Here is a 15,260-nt window from a genome sequence, read left to right on the forward strand (position 1 = left end):
AGGAACTCTCCCTTTAAAAAGAACAGGAGTACTTGTGGCACCTTAGAGACGAACAAATTTATTTGAGCATAAGCTTTCATGAGCTACAGCATCCGATGAAGTGAGCTGTAGCTCACAAAAGCTTATGCTCAAATAAATTTGTTAGTCTCTAAGGTGCCACAAGTACTCCTGTTCTTTTTGCGAATACAGATTAACAGGGCTGCTACTCTGAAACCTCCCTTTAAAATGTTGTGGATAAAATCTAAATTGATACAATGCAATGTGTAGAGGAAGAAAAAGCTGGTTTGATTGTGGTGGTAGAAAAAGTGAGTGAAATAAAGCACAGGATAGTCCTGCCTGGATTTTCAGACACCACCTGTCTGCAAGCCAAGGCATGGCTTTCTATGCTGCACTATACATTGTTAAATAAAAGTCTCTATATTTGGTTTACTGAAAGCCCCAACAGCAGCCGCAGTCTCAAGTGCGCAAGTGATAAGCCTCCCAAAGCTTGTTATCTTAGCCAGAGATGAGCTCAGTTTGTAAAAGAAACAGAGACATGAGTTGGTTATTTTTGTCTAATCTAAGATCCTGGATAGTTTAATTTATTTTCCTCATCTTACTTTGACCATAAGAGCCTCCAGACAATTTACCATAAGTGGCAGTATAAAGGGAGGTTACCTTACAGGAGTGTCAGGGAATCTGAAGCTATATAGGTTTCAGAGTGGTAGCTGTGTTAGTCTGTATCAGCAAAAACAATGAGGAGTCCTTGTGGCACCTTAGAGACTAACAAATTTATCTGGGCCCAAATAAATTTGTTAGTCTCTAAGGTGCCACAAGGCTCCTCATTGTTGAAGCTATATAGACAGCCTATTATGTATGTCTCTGTACAAAGTTATTCAGACCTGCAGCAAGCTTGAATTAGTATTGATAAATGACTTTAAGACTAGTTACTAGCCAATAGGGGTTGAAACCCTGCTTGCAGAAAAGCAGCTTAGTGCTGAATTAAACATATCTGTTGTCTTGCTCTTCACCTGTAATTTCGTGTTAACTAAAAATAGCACATTGAGCTCATCGGTGATTCTTAGGGTATGTCTTCACTAGCACCAAGCACTTTAACGTGGCTGTGTAGTCACGGCACCAGCACTGGGAGAGCTAAAAACCACCCCCACGAGGTGAGTAGCTGCCAATGCTGGGAGCACAGCTTCCAGCGCTGGTGCACTGTCTACACTGCCGCTTTATAGCGCTGAAACTTGCAGTGCTCAGGAGGGTGTTTTTTCACACCCCTGAGTGAGACGGTTGCAGTGCTGTAAAGTGGCAGGCTAGACAAGGCCTTAGACTGGGCAAACTGGCTCCTCAGGCAGCCTGTGAACTTCACAGACGCTTTCCTCACTGGAAACCGTGCTGACTCCTGATGTTTATTTCAACTAGGAAACCTGTTCTGCAGCCTGATTACAGCCCCTCCCACCCCCCCTCAGTCCCCCCCGGCCTGCCATACTGTGCATTTTCAACAGGCAGCTGGGGTGATTTCTCTTAGTAACATTATGACACAGAAGTGGGTTGGTAGGTCACTGGCAATGACTTGATGACTGAGGAGACAGATTGCTGTGTCCTCAGTGAATGCTCTATTTAAAGTGATACAGAAAAAACATACAGTACTTAAAACTGCAAAGCCCCCTCCCACAGCCAGTCTGTCTCCAGATGAAATGAAGTGAATCAGCACAGAGAAAATCCCCCACCCTCACCGTGGAATGAAATGAGAATCAAACTGCACGCAGTTATCTCATCTGCAGTCAAATCCGAGAACATGTCTAAAGTGTTTAGTTCACCCATGCACACTTTGAAGCACCCTGAAGGATGCATTAATGAACTAGTGCAGTGTTTCCCAAACTTGGGATGCCACTTGTTCAGGGAAAGCCCCTGGCGGGCTGGGCCAGTTTGTTTACCTGCCGCGTCCGCAGGTTCGGCCAATCGCGGCTCCCACTGGCCGCGGTTCACTGTGCCTGGCCAATGGGGGCTGCGGGAAGTGGCACGGGCCGAGGGACATACTGGTCGCTGCTTCCCACAGCCCCCATTGGCCGGGCACAGCAAACCGCAGCCAGTGGGAGCTGCGATCAGCCGAACCTGCGGACACAGCAGGTAAACAAACTGGCCCAGCCCACCAGGGGCTTTCCCTGAACAAGCGGCATCCCAAGTTTGGGAAACACTGAACTAGTGTATTAATTGTTGTTGAGATTAACAATTACAGGTCTCTGGGTACATTTTAAAACAATGAGAAGGCAGAAGATGTTTAAACACTCTCCATGGGGTGAACTATAAAACCAAGGAATAAATAGTATCAGAGGGGTAGCCATGTTAGTCTGGATCTGTAAAAGCAGCAGAGAGTCCTGGGGTACCTTATAGACTAACGGACGTATTGGAGCATAAGTTTTCGTGGGTGAATACATGCATAAACTTTCGTGGGTGAATACATGTATGCGTCTGAAGAAGTGGGTATTCACCCACGAAAGCTTATGCTCCAATACGTCTGTTAGTCTATAAGGTGCCACAGGACTCTTTGCTGCTTTTAAGGAATAAATAGTTAGCTTTGTGGATTAGCAATAAATATAATTAAAATGTATATGCTCCCTGCCCCTATATAGACTCTTAAAAGCAATCCTACCCAATTTCAGGAATCAGTTCTAAAGAGAAATGTAGCCAAGTATCCCAAGACTATATAATCCAGCTGGGAAATCATAAACCGCTAGAGAGCCTGACCAATTTCACTCCAGAGTCCAAAATGGCATTTTCCTGCAGCATGGTTTTGTACTTTACAAAGCCCTGTGAGCTTCCACTAGCAGTTCTTGTGCACTGTCCCTTGGGCCCTTACACTGTGTTCCTCTGATACCTCAAGCCTCTTCTCCTTTTACTTCTAAAAATCAACAAGAAAACCTATTGTTTAGAATGCTACAAACGAGACCCTATTTGGTTCAGTGCAAATATGTCCCATTGTTATGGTACTGTATTACAGGGGAGCAGGGAATCCACAATTAGGAGCTGGCTGGGTGCCAGCATTAAGGTCTCCATCACCAGCTGATCGTCTTCAGTAGCAGAACACAGATCATTTGCGCAATTTTTTTTAAAAAAGCAAGGCAAATATTTTAAATTAAAAGAAGATTAAAAATACAATTTGAAAGAAAGATTAAAGAAGAAAGGAGAACAATGAGGGTAAAATTCTGGGCAGGACAATCATATAGTGCTCAGTCTTGCTCTATCACCCCCACTGATCTCTAGTCTCCAGATCAGATATATGCTATTGAATGCAAGGTCAGTAGTTCCCATGCATGATTTATTTAAGGATAAGCACCTAATACTACTGGGTTGGATGATAGTAGACCCATTATTAACCCAGTGACTTCAGCAGTAATCAGGAGAGAGTCAGGGAAGTGGTGTGGCTGTGCTGATTCTATCCCTAGGAGGTTTCTCACCCCAAAACTGATAAAGTATGTCCATCTTGCATGTGATTCCTGAGATAGGGGGAAGACTGAGCTAGTGCAAGGGTACAGATTGCCTTACTGCTCCAAGGTGTTCTTGAGCTAACAGAATTCTTCTCCATGGGGCATTGGAGTCACCAGCATCAGTGATTATCCATCTTTTTCATTCTGCAGACTATTTTGTTAGAAAAAAACTTTCCCCCTAAATACCCAGTCCCCCAGTGCATGGATCTCAGAATTTTCCATGGCTAATCAGAAAGGATTCCACAAACAAATGATGGTCCATGGGCCACTTTTTGAGAACCTCTGATCTAGATCACTTCTGATAGGTAACTTCAGTGTCCATGCGCATGGTGACTCTTGTGAATTAGCCACTCCTTGAACTATTACACGAATTCCCGGCTTGCCCAAGTCCTCTCTATGCTGTGTGAATCGCAGCCTGCATTACAGAAGTTCTTCCCCCTTTTCCCCCTTCCATGTCTCTCTCCTGCATTCTCTTCAAGTCAGCATTACAGCATGAGAGGAGTGCCCTGCTTTGCTCCTGTAATATCAGCACTACAGGAACCTTCTACTTAGCTACCTCCCTCCTATGCTCTGCTCCCCAGCTTAGAATTGCAGCACAGAACCATGACAGAAGCTACTGCAGCTGTATTTATCACATTATGCTCAACTCCCCCAGACCACTCAGTACTGCTGCATTATAGGAATTTCCTATTACCCCACATATTTTACTCTCCAAATTAGACCCATGCTACAGCAATACTGGGGCCAGGGTTAAAGTGGTTAGAAAGAACTGCTACATATGACATTACCCAGTGATGGAATTTTCTTAGTGCATAATAGTTATGGCTTGAGTAGTTGGTTTAAATACCTTTATAATACTTTGGTTTCTCTGGATGGGGAAGGAAAGTATTTTGAATATTAGGTGGCAGGTGTATACCAAGGTGAAAGGTATTGAAATTGTCAGGCAGAGATCAAAGTGTGACTACGTTAGCCCCTTGAGGCTAGCTAGTGATGGGTCTAGAGCAGCCATGCAGCAAAGACTGAGGTGCCAATACCAGACTGGCAAATGGTAGGAGTACCAAACCTAAGAGTTCAGCAATAAGATCAGATAAGCCCATAGGATTTCTTTCCATCACCTTCCTAGTGCACTGTCCTGAACATGTAAATGACAGCACCATTACTAGCAGCAACGTGTCCTGAACAGAAACAGGGTTGGGATGATCAGATGCTGCACTCCCCATTTAAACATGGAGCACCAAATAACTGTTGCAACTCCAGGAACTGACCTGCCCCTGCCTCCTCTCTTTTGAGAGTGATTTTTTGGAGTCAGAGAAGTAAGGATTTTAACTGTTGATAGGAGTTCTCTTGCTTTCCCACCTCTCTGGCCCTGTGCCCTGCTCCCCATTCTTAGATATGCACTACTGGTGCTGCTGCTGCCCCATATGCCTTCTGTGCTCTATTCCTGACATCCATGCCCCAGCAAGTCTTGTGCTGCTCTGATAAATAGTTATCTTTCTGTAATAGAAGGCTCTGATATTTTGGTTTAGAAAGTTACCTCTGTTTAGCCAAAGAAACTCATTTTACTGTCAATGTAGTGGCTCATCAGTAGTAATTCATTTGTGTTCCCATTCTGTTACCATGTTGTAATCACCCCCTTTGTGCCAAGAGCCTTTGAACAGATCTGCTCCTTCATCCTCTTATGAAACATTACAGTTTTGCACAATCTAAGGATGATCTTGTGACTGAAGCTCTGGACTAGCACTCAGGAGATCTGGCTTCACTGCCTGACTCTCCCACTGACTCCCGCGTGACATGGTCTTGCTTGTCTGTGTAGATTGCAAGCTCTTTGGGACAGGGGCTGTTTCTCACTATATGTCTGTGGAGCACCTGGCACAAAAGGCCCTAATCTTGGTTGATGCCTGAAGGCTCTACTGTAATAGGAATAATTAATAATAAGTTGAAATTTTACCCGTGTAGATATTAATGGTCTTCCCTCTTGTGCCCTATGCAGAAGCAGCTGATGGGAACTCTACTCTGGGAGGAGGAGCCGGCACTATGGGCCTCAGCACCAGGTATGGCCCCCAGTTCACACTGCAGCACGTCCCTGACTACAGGCAAAATGTGTACATCCCCGGCAGCACTGCCACCCTCTCCAACTCCTCAGGTAAACGAGATGGGAAGAGCTCAGGCTCTTCAGGTGGAAACAAGAAGAAGTCTGGGAAGAAGGAGAAGAAGTAGAATTGGCAGACCATCAGCAGCTTAGACCTACAGGGCAGACCCCTCCAGCACTCCCCCAAATCACAGCCTAGGATAGAGGATGAATGTGAATTTTGTGATGAAAAAGCAGGAAACACTACGAATGTATGTCATCATCAGAGCTAGGAGTAGGGGCTCCTACTATTAGTCCTCATGATGAAAAATAATTGGAAACAAAACAAAACAAAAAAACAAGTGCCCTGTTAATACTAACTAATATTTTATACTATCACTTGGGTAATTTAATGTGCAAGGATGTAAAATCTTTTAAACATGTCTTTGGATTTGGTTTGCTCCAGAATGGTCCAAGAAAGCCATGAGGCTTGTTCTTGGCTTTGCCCAGTGTAAATAATTGTAACATGGATTTTTTTTTATTTATATACTTTAGATCATTTTCAAAAAGAAAAAGTTCCCCAAATTATAACCCATGTTCCAGATTTTGATATTTAACTTTCCATTAGTGAATCTGACCCTGAGGAACCTTGAAATGGATTCCTAGTTACGAAGTTGGTAGGGAGTGCTTCAGTTCCTGTTTACCTGTTGTCCTAAAAGAAATAAGTGTTTACACTGCATGAGCCGATGGGAATAAGGCTAAGATGCATTTTAAACATTAATTTTTTTTAAGTGTGACCAGTGATGGCCTGAAATATGAAACAAAAATCATGATGTCTGAGAGACAGGGAATGCATTCAATCTGCAGTGGAAAAGATCTAAGTGCAGAGCATGCCACTAGCATTATTGAGCTATACAAAACCTGTCCATATTGATTTAGAGGCCTCTAAAGAACAAATTCATCTCCTCAATTCTTTGCAGTAAATATTTATATGTACAGTTAATGTTTTCCTGGAACTAAAGTTAAGAAAGTCTAAGTCCCCTGCTGTGAGAACAAGGAGCTGCAGCTCCTTAAAGCAATGAAAGGCTAAGCTAAGCAAGGAATGATATTATCAGAGAATAAACTCTGATCTATTTGTATGGAATAGAGACTGAATGCTTCACATTTCTGCACATTGAACTGCATGCAAAATACTCACCTCACATCTACAGTAGGACAGCTAACTCTACCAGATCTAGGGAAGTCATCATTGCATGCATGTACAGCATGGTGTAAATACACTGTGAGATAAGTGAGTCTCAGTGCCGGCCAAGCAGTGTCTCTCTGGGAGTGGGGTTCAGTAATAAGTGGCACAATGTGTTATAAAGAGTCATTGCTCTGGCCAAGAGCAGTGATGAGATTTGCACATTCCATGTCTATGCAGAGCAGCCAAGGACAGCCTTTGTTCATTAGCCTTCAGAACTGGATACTCAGTAACTGACAGTTGATTTGATGGGACCAAGGGACCATACTCACAAATAAGGGACCCAAGAACTGGAGCTGAGCACATGCCACTGACTGCAAAGCCAGTGGGCCTGAGAGCTGCTCTGGAGATGCTCACAGGAGGGCCCAGGTCAGTCAGGTGACCAAGAGGAAGGATACTGCCGGAACACACACTCATTCCAGTCCAAACTGTAGCTGTACACAAGCAATTAGATGTGACTCAAAATCCACTGGATTTAGTCAGAAATATGGACAAGACTTTGCCTTGTTTTTGGTACCACTGGTATTGGGATTTTTACCACATTGATAGAATAGGATTGTCAGGAAGTAGGGTCTCTCCACTATGTGCCCTTTGTAACTATGTACTCTGCTCACTGTTGGTCCAGACATAGCAAAGAGAGAGCGTGCAGTGTGCCCTTAGCATCAAGTCAGCTTGGCATCGAGTCTCCACAAGCACCTAGTCAGTGAGGAAGGCTGTATTGAACCCTTAAGCCCCTCTTTAGCTAGAGAAGGGAGATGCCCTTTACACTGGGCCAGCTTCCTATATCAAAGTAAGTGGAACAGACCTGGGAAGGCAAAGGCAAAGGCAAAGATACAGGGATAGCTATGCCAGGATTGTTTTAATTTCTAATGAATAACTCATCTGAGAAGATCCAGCCTTCTATGATCACTCAGATTAAACTTTCTCCAAGCAGCCAGGGTGCTTGCCTGGCCTGACGCAGCACAGCGTCCGGCAGTATTCACCAGAGCATTGTGCACTAACTGATGCCTCGTTAGCCAATTGCTATCTCCTTGTGTCTAGAGAAACAGGACTTGTCTATGCGAAGAACTTGTCTGTGTATGATTTTTGTACTGATCCCAGTCACCCTCTGCGGTGGCTGCACTAGAAACAGTTTACACAGTTAGTAAGGCTTATACAAACTAATGTAGTTATTATGTGACCCTTCTAGAAGTACTGTAGATGAATTGTAGTGTTTATATTTCCTTTTAATCAGCAATCTGAGTTAGTGTAGAGAGTGTTTTGTACTAGTGGTGTGTTACTTTTATCTCAGTAAATAACTTGTGGACATCAGTATTTTCAATTTCTCTTTATCTTCTTTCTGTGTGATCTGTGCTCTAAGTGTATGTGAAATGAAACACACTCGTCCTTTCAATGTGTCTAATATTGAATTATACTTATATATTATATAAATGCTTATATCCTCTTATATCCATATAGACCAATGTTCAATGTGCTACACGCAAGTTTTATACTCTAATATTTATATTGCTTTTTTTCTTTGGGAAAAAATAATAAAATGGTTTCTTCTGAACTGATTGTAAAGTTGTTCCTGAGAGAGTCTGTCTGCCTGTCTGCATGGCTTTCTATGTGACTGCTGTGTCTAGGCTGCAGACTTAGGTGACTAGCATAGGTATAGTAAATTATCATTCAACCTTCAGAAAGTGATACAGAGGCTCATGCTGCAGGGTTTATTCCCGTGTAATGTAGCGAAAACAGTGAATTATCCCTTGAGCACCGGTGCTTGGTCTCCTGGCCTCTGTGGCCCCTGGCATAGCATGGCTAGGAAGGATGCAGGCAGCCCCCTGAGGGGAATCCATGGTGTGAAGGGAGTAACAGCATTCTAAGTACTGCAAACTTAGGGCTAGTCCACACTGGCAATGTGGCTGTGTAGTCACGGCAGAGCGCCGGGAGAGAGCTCTCCCAGCTCTCTAAAAAAAACCACCTCCACAAGGGGCATAGCTCCCAGTGCTGGAAGCACAGCTCCCAGCGCTGGTACACTGTCTACACTGGTGCTTTGCTGCGCTCAGAGGAGTGTTTTTTCACACCCCTGAGCGAGAAAGTTGCAGCACTGTAAAGTGCCAGTGTAGACAAGCCCTCAATCTGCATACGCTTGCTCCTGTTTGGGTTAAGTAGCAGAGCCCACACAGAAGTCTCTGCAGGCTTGTGGAGAAGAGAGAGTGTGCCATAGAGCTGGCAGTGGAGAGGAGTATGGGCACATACATTCCACAGATGGGAAATTGTTTATGTTTTAAGGCCAGGGAATTGAGAGATTAGAAGAGAAATGTCCCTGTGTTCTGTCCCCACCTCTCCAATCATTCTGACAGGGCCCAGTGCTCCCGCACCAACCCCACAGTCATCTGTGACAGCGCCCATTGCTACCCCACCACCTCTACCACCAGCAGTGAAAAGGCTCAGTGCTATTCCACCAACCATCTCCCGTCACTGACAGGGCCCAGCATTCGCCCACCACCCCATCCACATCAGTGACAGGGCCCAACATCCCCCACTCCCCTCCCCCGTCACTGACAGAGCCCAGCATTCCCCCACTCCCCAAGCCCAGCATTCCCCCAGCCCCCTCCCCATTCAGTGACAGGACCCAGCATTCCCCCAGCCCCCTCCCCCGTCAGTGACATGACCCAGCATTCCTCCACCACCCCTATCCACATCACTGACAGGGCCCAACATCCCCCACTCCCTTCCCCCATCACTGACAGAGCCCAGCATTCCCCCACTCCCCTCCCCCATCACTGACAGAGCCTAGCATTTCCCCAGCCCACTCCCCCATCAGTGACAGGGACCAACATCCCCCCTCCCCTCCCCCATCACTGACACGGTGCAGCACCCCAACACTCCAATCCCCATCAGCCCTCCATCACCACCTCAACCTGTCAGTGACAAGGCTCAGCACCCCCCTCAATCATCACTGACAGGCCCCAATGTTGTCCCACCACAACACCCCACATCAGTGACAGGGCCAAGTGCTCCCCATCACTGACAGGGTGCTGTTCTACCCCTCCCGCATCACTGACAGAACCCAATGCTCCTCCTCCCCCAACATTGAGAGGGCTCAGTGCTCCCCTCCCCAGGTAATGAAAGACCCAGCAGCCAGCACTCACCTTACTCCATCTCTGACAGGGGTCAGCGCTCCCCTTCCCGCATTAGTTACAGGGCCCAGGCCTCCCCATCCTCATCAGTCACAAGGTGCTTTCCTCTCCCTCTCCCGCATCATTGGCAAAGGCCAGCCTTCCCCCTCCTCCATCACTGATGGGGTGCTGTTCTCCCCCCATCACTGACAGAGCCCTACACTTCTGCTCCCCCAACAGGGAGAGGGCTCAGTACTCCCCTACTCTGTTAATGAAAGACCCTGCACTCCCTTTCTGCCCTCTCTGACAGGCGTCAGTGCTCCCCATCCCCTATCACTAGCAGGGAGCTGTACTCCCTCCTCCCCATACCCATCCTTGAAAGCATCCTCTGCCCACCACCCCCATCACTGTCAGGGGGCTTTTCTCCCCCACCCCTCATCAGTGACATGACATGGCCCAGCCTTCCCCTTCCTCATCTGTCATGGGGTACTTTTCTCTCCCCCCTCCCCCATCACCGAAAGGACCCAACCATCCCCATCCATTTCCCCTCTCAGTCACAGGGTGATTTTCTCTCCCCCTCCCTCATCACTGACAGGACTCAGCCCTCCCCCTCCCCAGTTAATGAAGGACCCAGTGCTCACTTTTCCCCATCTCTGACAGGCCCCAATGCTCTCCCTCCCCTCTCACTGGCAGGGTGCTTGTCTCTCCCCTTCCTCCACCACTAACAGGGGTCTCTTCTCCCCACCTCCAATCACAGAGAGGCCCAGTGCACCCCATCAGTCACAGGACCCACTGAGCCCCCCGCCCCCAGTCACTGACACCCTGCTATTCTCCCCACCCCCATCAGTGGCGGAGCCCAGCACTCCCCCTCCCCCATCACTGACAGGACTTACCCTCCCCTCTCCCCCATTACTGGCAGGATGCTGTTTTCCCTCGGCCCCTCCACATGAATGACAGAGTTCTGTCGCCCCCCCTGCCCGCCCCATCACGGCTAGGTGCTGTTACAAGCCCCCCCCACACACACACACCCCCAGGGCTCCTCACTAACTGGGCCGGCTGGGAACACTCGGCTTTAGCTGGGTGACAGCCTGGGACGCGCCCTTCGGAGAGGTAGAGTTGTGCGTGCCCAGGTGCAGCTGTTCCCCGCCTCTGTCCCTAAGGCGCAGGGGCCTTGAGACCAGCTGTACCTGGCTGCAGCACAGGCCGGGGGGGGGGGACCCCTGCAGCAGGACCCCTAGCGGAGTGAGCCCGTCATTTGGGTGCAAGGAAAGAGCCCTCCGGCCCTGCCCTTGTGCCACCGCTGTGTCCGGGCAGGCTGAACGCGCGGGAGCAGGTGCATGGGAGGGGGCTGCTGCTGCAGCCTGCCGGGGGCTACGTGTGAGGGGGCGCCCAGGGCCCGGATTAGGCCGCAGCGCTTAGGGCAGCCGGGGCGCTAGAGCGGAGTCGCTCGCTGCAGATGTGCGCAGCGAAGCCGAGGCGGGGGGGAGGGGAACCTGAGCCTCAAAGCTCCGGCTGCTCACAGGCGCCAGACTGAAGCACAGAGGCGAGTGAGTGCGGCTGGGCTGCAGGGACGGGAGGACTCGGTCGATAACTCATGGCAGAGCGAGAGCAGAATTAATGTCAGAGGCGAGTCTGCGCCGTGGCGGCCATTTAAACTCAGAGGCACAGTAATGAGCTGGTGCCAGGCTTACGGGGGCAGTAACCATTAAAAAGGGCGCCGGTCCCCAGAAGACCCTTCCCTGCCACAGATAAACCTGCAGGGGCGGTGGAGAAGGTGGGGTTGGGTTCAAGCTGAAAGACCCAGATCCTCAAAAGTATGTGGGAACCTAATTCCCATTTATTTCATTGCCCTGTAAGAGCCTAAGTGCCTGTGAGACTCTGGACCAAAGCCCCCAGGTGCCTGGATCTACCCTCAAAGGCACCGTAGGTTGAATAAAGGTAACGTGAGGGGCACAGGACCCCACCCACACCTGTGCCCCTAAGGCACTGACTGTAACAGTGTCTAACTCCAGAACACACCAGGGACATTTCACAGGCGATCAGGGCCGGCATTAGACCTCCCTCCGCTAGCAGAAACTAAGAGGTGGGCCTCCCAGCCCGCCTCCCCTTCCGGCTCCTACATTTCTGAAGCACCGAGCGCCGTCGCGCCCCTGTAGCTTGGGGCCCCAGCCAATTGCCCCAGTTGCTACACCCTAGCTCATAAACCCTCCGAGAACGTCTGGGTGGGATGGGCTGTTAGCACCCCTGTGTGGCTGGCTCCTTTCACAGTCTATCCCCGAGCTGGAGGGGGAGCTCCCCGAATTAGGGCCTGGCCTGGCCACGGGGGGACAGTCTCTGACGGGCTAGCTGGGGGGAGAAAGGAAGCCCCCAAGAAATGTCAGGCTCTTTCTCTTCTGCTATGTCAAGTGCGCCGTCTTGCCCCGGCTGGCAGCCCCTTTCCTGTGTCTGAGTGCGCCTGTCCCTCTGCGCTCAGGAATCCTGGTTTGTACTCAGCGCGCTGGGCCCGCTGGGCACCGGGCTGGTGGGAGTGGCCGATGGCGACGGTCATTGCCGGCATTGTGTCGTGGCTGCCCTGGCTCTGACTCTGCCCAGCCACAGCAGGAATGGTGTAAGCTGTTGCGAAATGCCGATGGTGCTACAACTTAAAGCCGGAAGGCGCAGGCTCGGTTTGTCCTCAGCTAATCTTCCTGGTTTCCTTATACGTTTATACGGGTCGCCCACCCCCGACTTCTCTCCCCGGCTGCGCCTGTATAGCTCCTCTGCGCCATGGCCCTGCCCTCTCGCTCTGCTTTGGCCTCAGATTTGCGGTTGCTCCATAACGAGCTCTAAATCGCACTGACGCGGGGGGACTGGCTTCTCCCAGCTAAAGGTCAAGGGAGCTGATTGTGGCCAGCCAGAGACCCCAGAGTTTAGAGGAACGGGGACATTTTCCGTCTCCTGCACGCTGCAATTTTGTCTCTCCGCACAACCCGCCCCCCCCCCCCCCCCACACACACACACACACTTCAACGGAGTCCAGCTATGGTCTCCTGGCCTGTCACGTGTCTGTGGGGCAACGGGCAGTCTGACGTGCGGACTCAGCAGGCTGGTGTCTGGAGTCCCTGGGGGAGCGGGGGGCGGGTCTTTTCTCCTCGCTGAATTCCCTCAGCGGCTGGACGAGGCCTTTTGCCGCCATTTGGTCTCCCAGGTGCTGTGAGACGAGCCCGCAGCCCCTCCCCGTTTCACGTTCCCACTGGGCTCGCTACGGCTGCCTGCCTCTCGTGCGGCTCCCCGGGGCCTGGGCAGTAAATGGAACGTCGATACTGGTTCACTCCATTGACCGGCCTTGAATGCGCCGCTCGCCTCCAGTCCCTTTAAGTCCCGTTTAAAAATCTCCTGCCGTTTAATCTGCATCATTTCCTATCGATCCCGGCAGTGCTGCGCTGACTAATGACATCTTATTTAATTGTTCAGGAGCTCAGCCTTCCCGCAGCTGGAGTCAGCCAGCGGTGGCAGATCTCCACGCAGGGGGTGGATGCGTTAGGAACAAGCTACACAGACATCATCAAAGCTTACACTTCCACAACCCCTGTCGCTCTCCAAATCTTGGCACACGATAGAGACCCCCGAACTGCAGCCAGGTCTGGCTTGGCAGGCACGGGATTGTTGGCCCAGGACAAGCAGGAAGGCCTGCTATTTTAGGAACGGGGTTCTGGGGGGTCTTTAGGAACAGCAGCCAGAACTTATGGGTGTAGAACATCGTCAGCGAGCCATCCAGTAACTTGCTTGGATCGATGGCACATACCGGGTAGACGTCTGATTTCAGGGGTGGAGGGTTGAGGCGCTGCTGAGAGCTGTAAACCATCCCGTCCGGCAACTGCTCCTAGGATCATGCAACCCTTCAAACTATATTTTAGGGCCACTGCTTTTGCCTTCCCCGTCAAAACTATTGTTGTCTGACACCTCACACTTCGCTCTTCTTGGTCTAGTGCCTTTAGCAGCCCAAGTTGTGACGCAGCAGGGTGGGGGGAGTGTTGACCTGGGGATGTGGCAGGGGAGCTTCACTGGGAATGGGAGACCTGAGAGTCTGTAACCTGAGCTAGGAGGGGGAGGGGGAGGTAACACCTCTGCCTGGGAATGTGGACAGAGGCTGCAAGAGAGAGCCTGCTAGGGGGGCATTAGTTTTCAGTTTGGTGCTGGGTGGTGGAACGCAGGGAACCCCAGGGCTGGGGTCTCAGCTTCCTGCCCCCCAGAAGGACTTTACTGAGGGGTCCTGGTTGTACCCACAAGCTCTGTTTTAGACTGTGTGCCTCTTGTCCAATAAACCTTCAGTTTTACTGGCTGACTGAGAATCACAGTGAATCCCAGGAAGAGGGGTGCAGGCCCGGACTCCCCCACATTCCGTGACACAAGTAAAACAGGGCTCTCCGCCTTCTGCCTGGGGCGCTACGCAAAAGAGCCAGGAAAGGAAAAACATCGTGTGACTCAGAGAAGCTTATTGCCGGATAATGATCATGACCACAAAGGCAGCAAAAGGAAAACACATCACCCAGCTTTGGCTGCGGCTGAGACAGACCGGGAGGGAATGTAGGACACTAAGCAGAGGTGGCAGGGGTTGGAAGAGGGAGCAGGAAAAACATGAGGACCAATGAGCGCAGGCTGCTGCGTCCCTTGTCTCCAGGCAGAGGACAAGGTGCTGAAGAAAGGCTGAGCTCATGGTTTAATCAGATAGTGCGGAAGCAGAGAAGGGAAGTGTTAGAAAAACAGTCAGAAATATCACGCTGCCTTGGAGCTTGCAGGGGCGAGGTGACCTCGTTCGGGAAGCTGCGGTTTGCCGGCGTTGCTATTCCGAGGTGTCTCTTGGATACACAGCTTCACATTTCCGCACATTCCGAGTGAGAAAACCCAGGCCTCGGCAACAGGGCCACATGCCTGATTGCTCCCCGCGATCACAGCTGGGCCCGTGCGTGACAGCTCAGCTCAGTACCCTGGCGCCTCTCCTTTGCCAGAGGGCATCCGGACTGTGCGTGGGAGGCGGGTCTGCCGCTCAAAGGGTTATTTCGGCCTCATTAAAAGGCTGCTGGCATGAGTCTGAGAGAAGCATAATTACTGTGCACCCCAGAGAACTCCGAGTAATACATATTTCGTGTGCGATGGGCTGTGGCTGCCTGGCCGAGCTATGTGTGACTGGGAGGGGAGCTGGAAGCCCTCCAGCGAGTATTTCTGGAACCTTTGTTCCGAGCCCAGACTGTCTCCCTGAAAGGGGCTGTTTGTGGCGAAAAGATTTCTCTCCACTTCTCGCTTTTAAACCATCGTTGTCATAGCAACAAAATCTTCCATTCTCCAGTGTCAGTGACTGCCTAGAAAAACGTGGGCATCTCTGAGACAGGGCT

General features: G+C 50.0%; 1 protein-coding gene across 1 annotated transcript in view; it reads left to right on the forward strand.

Moving 5' to 3' along the window:
* The window catches only part of LOC141992678 (protocadherin gamma-A4-like), a 106,072-nt gene extending 97,784 nt beyond the window's left edge, over positions 1 to 8,288 (forward strand). Inside the window, exon 5 of the mRNA XM_074962010.1 lies at positions 5,464 to 8,288. Within this exon, the coding sequence (XP_074818111.1) occupies positions 5,464 to 5,690 (227 nt within the window). The 3' untranslated portion in view covers positions 5,691 to 8,288. The remainder of the gene's footprint in view (positions 1 to 5,463) is intronic.
* The last annotated feature ends 6,972 nt before the right edge of the window (positions 8,289 to 15,260 follow it).

The sequence above is a fragment of the Natator depressus genome, chromosome 8 (genome assembly GCF_965152275.1).
Source record: "Natator depressus isolate rNatDep1 chromosome 8, rNatDep2.hap1, whole genome shotgun sequence".
Lineage (NCBI taxonomy): Eukaryota > Metazoa > Chordata > Testudines > Cheloniidae > Natator > Natator depressus.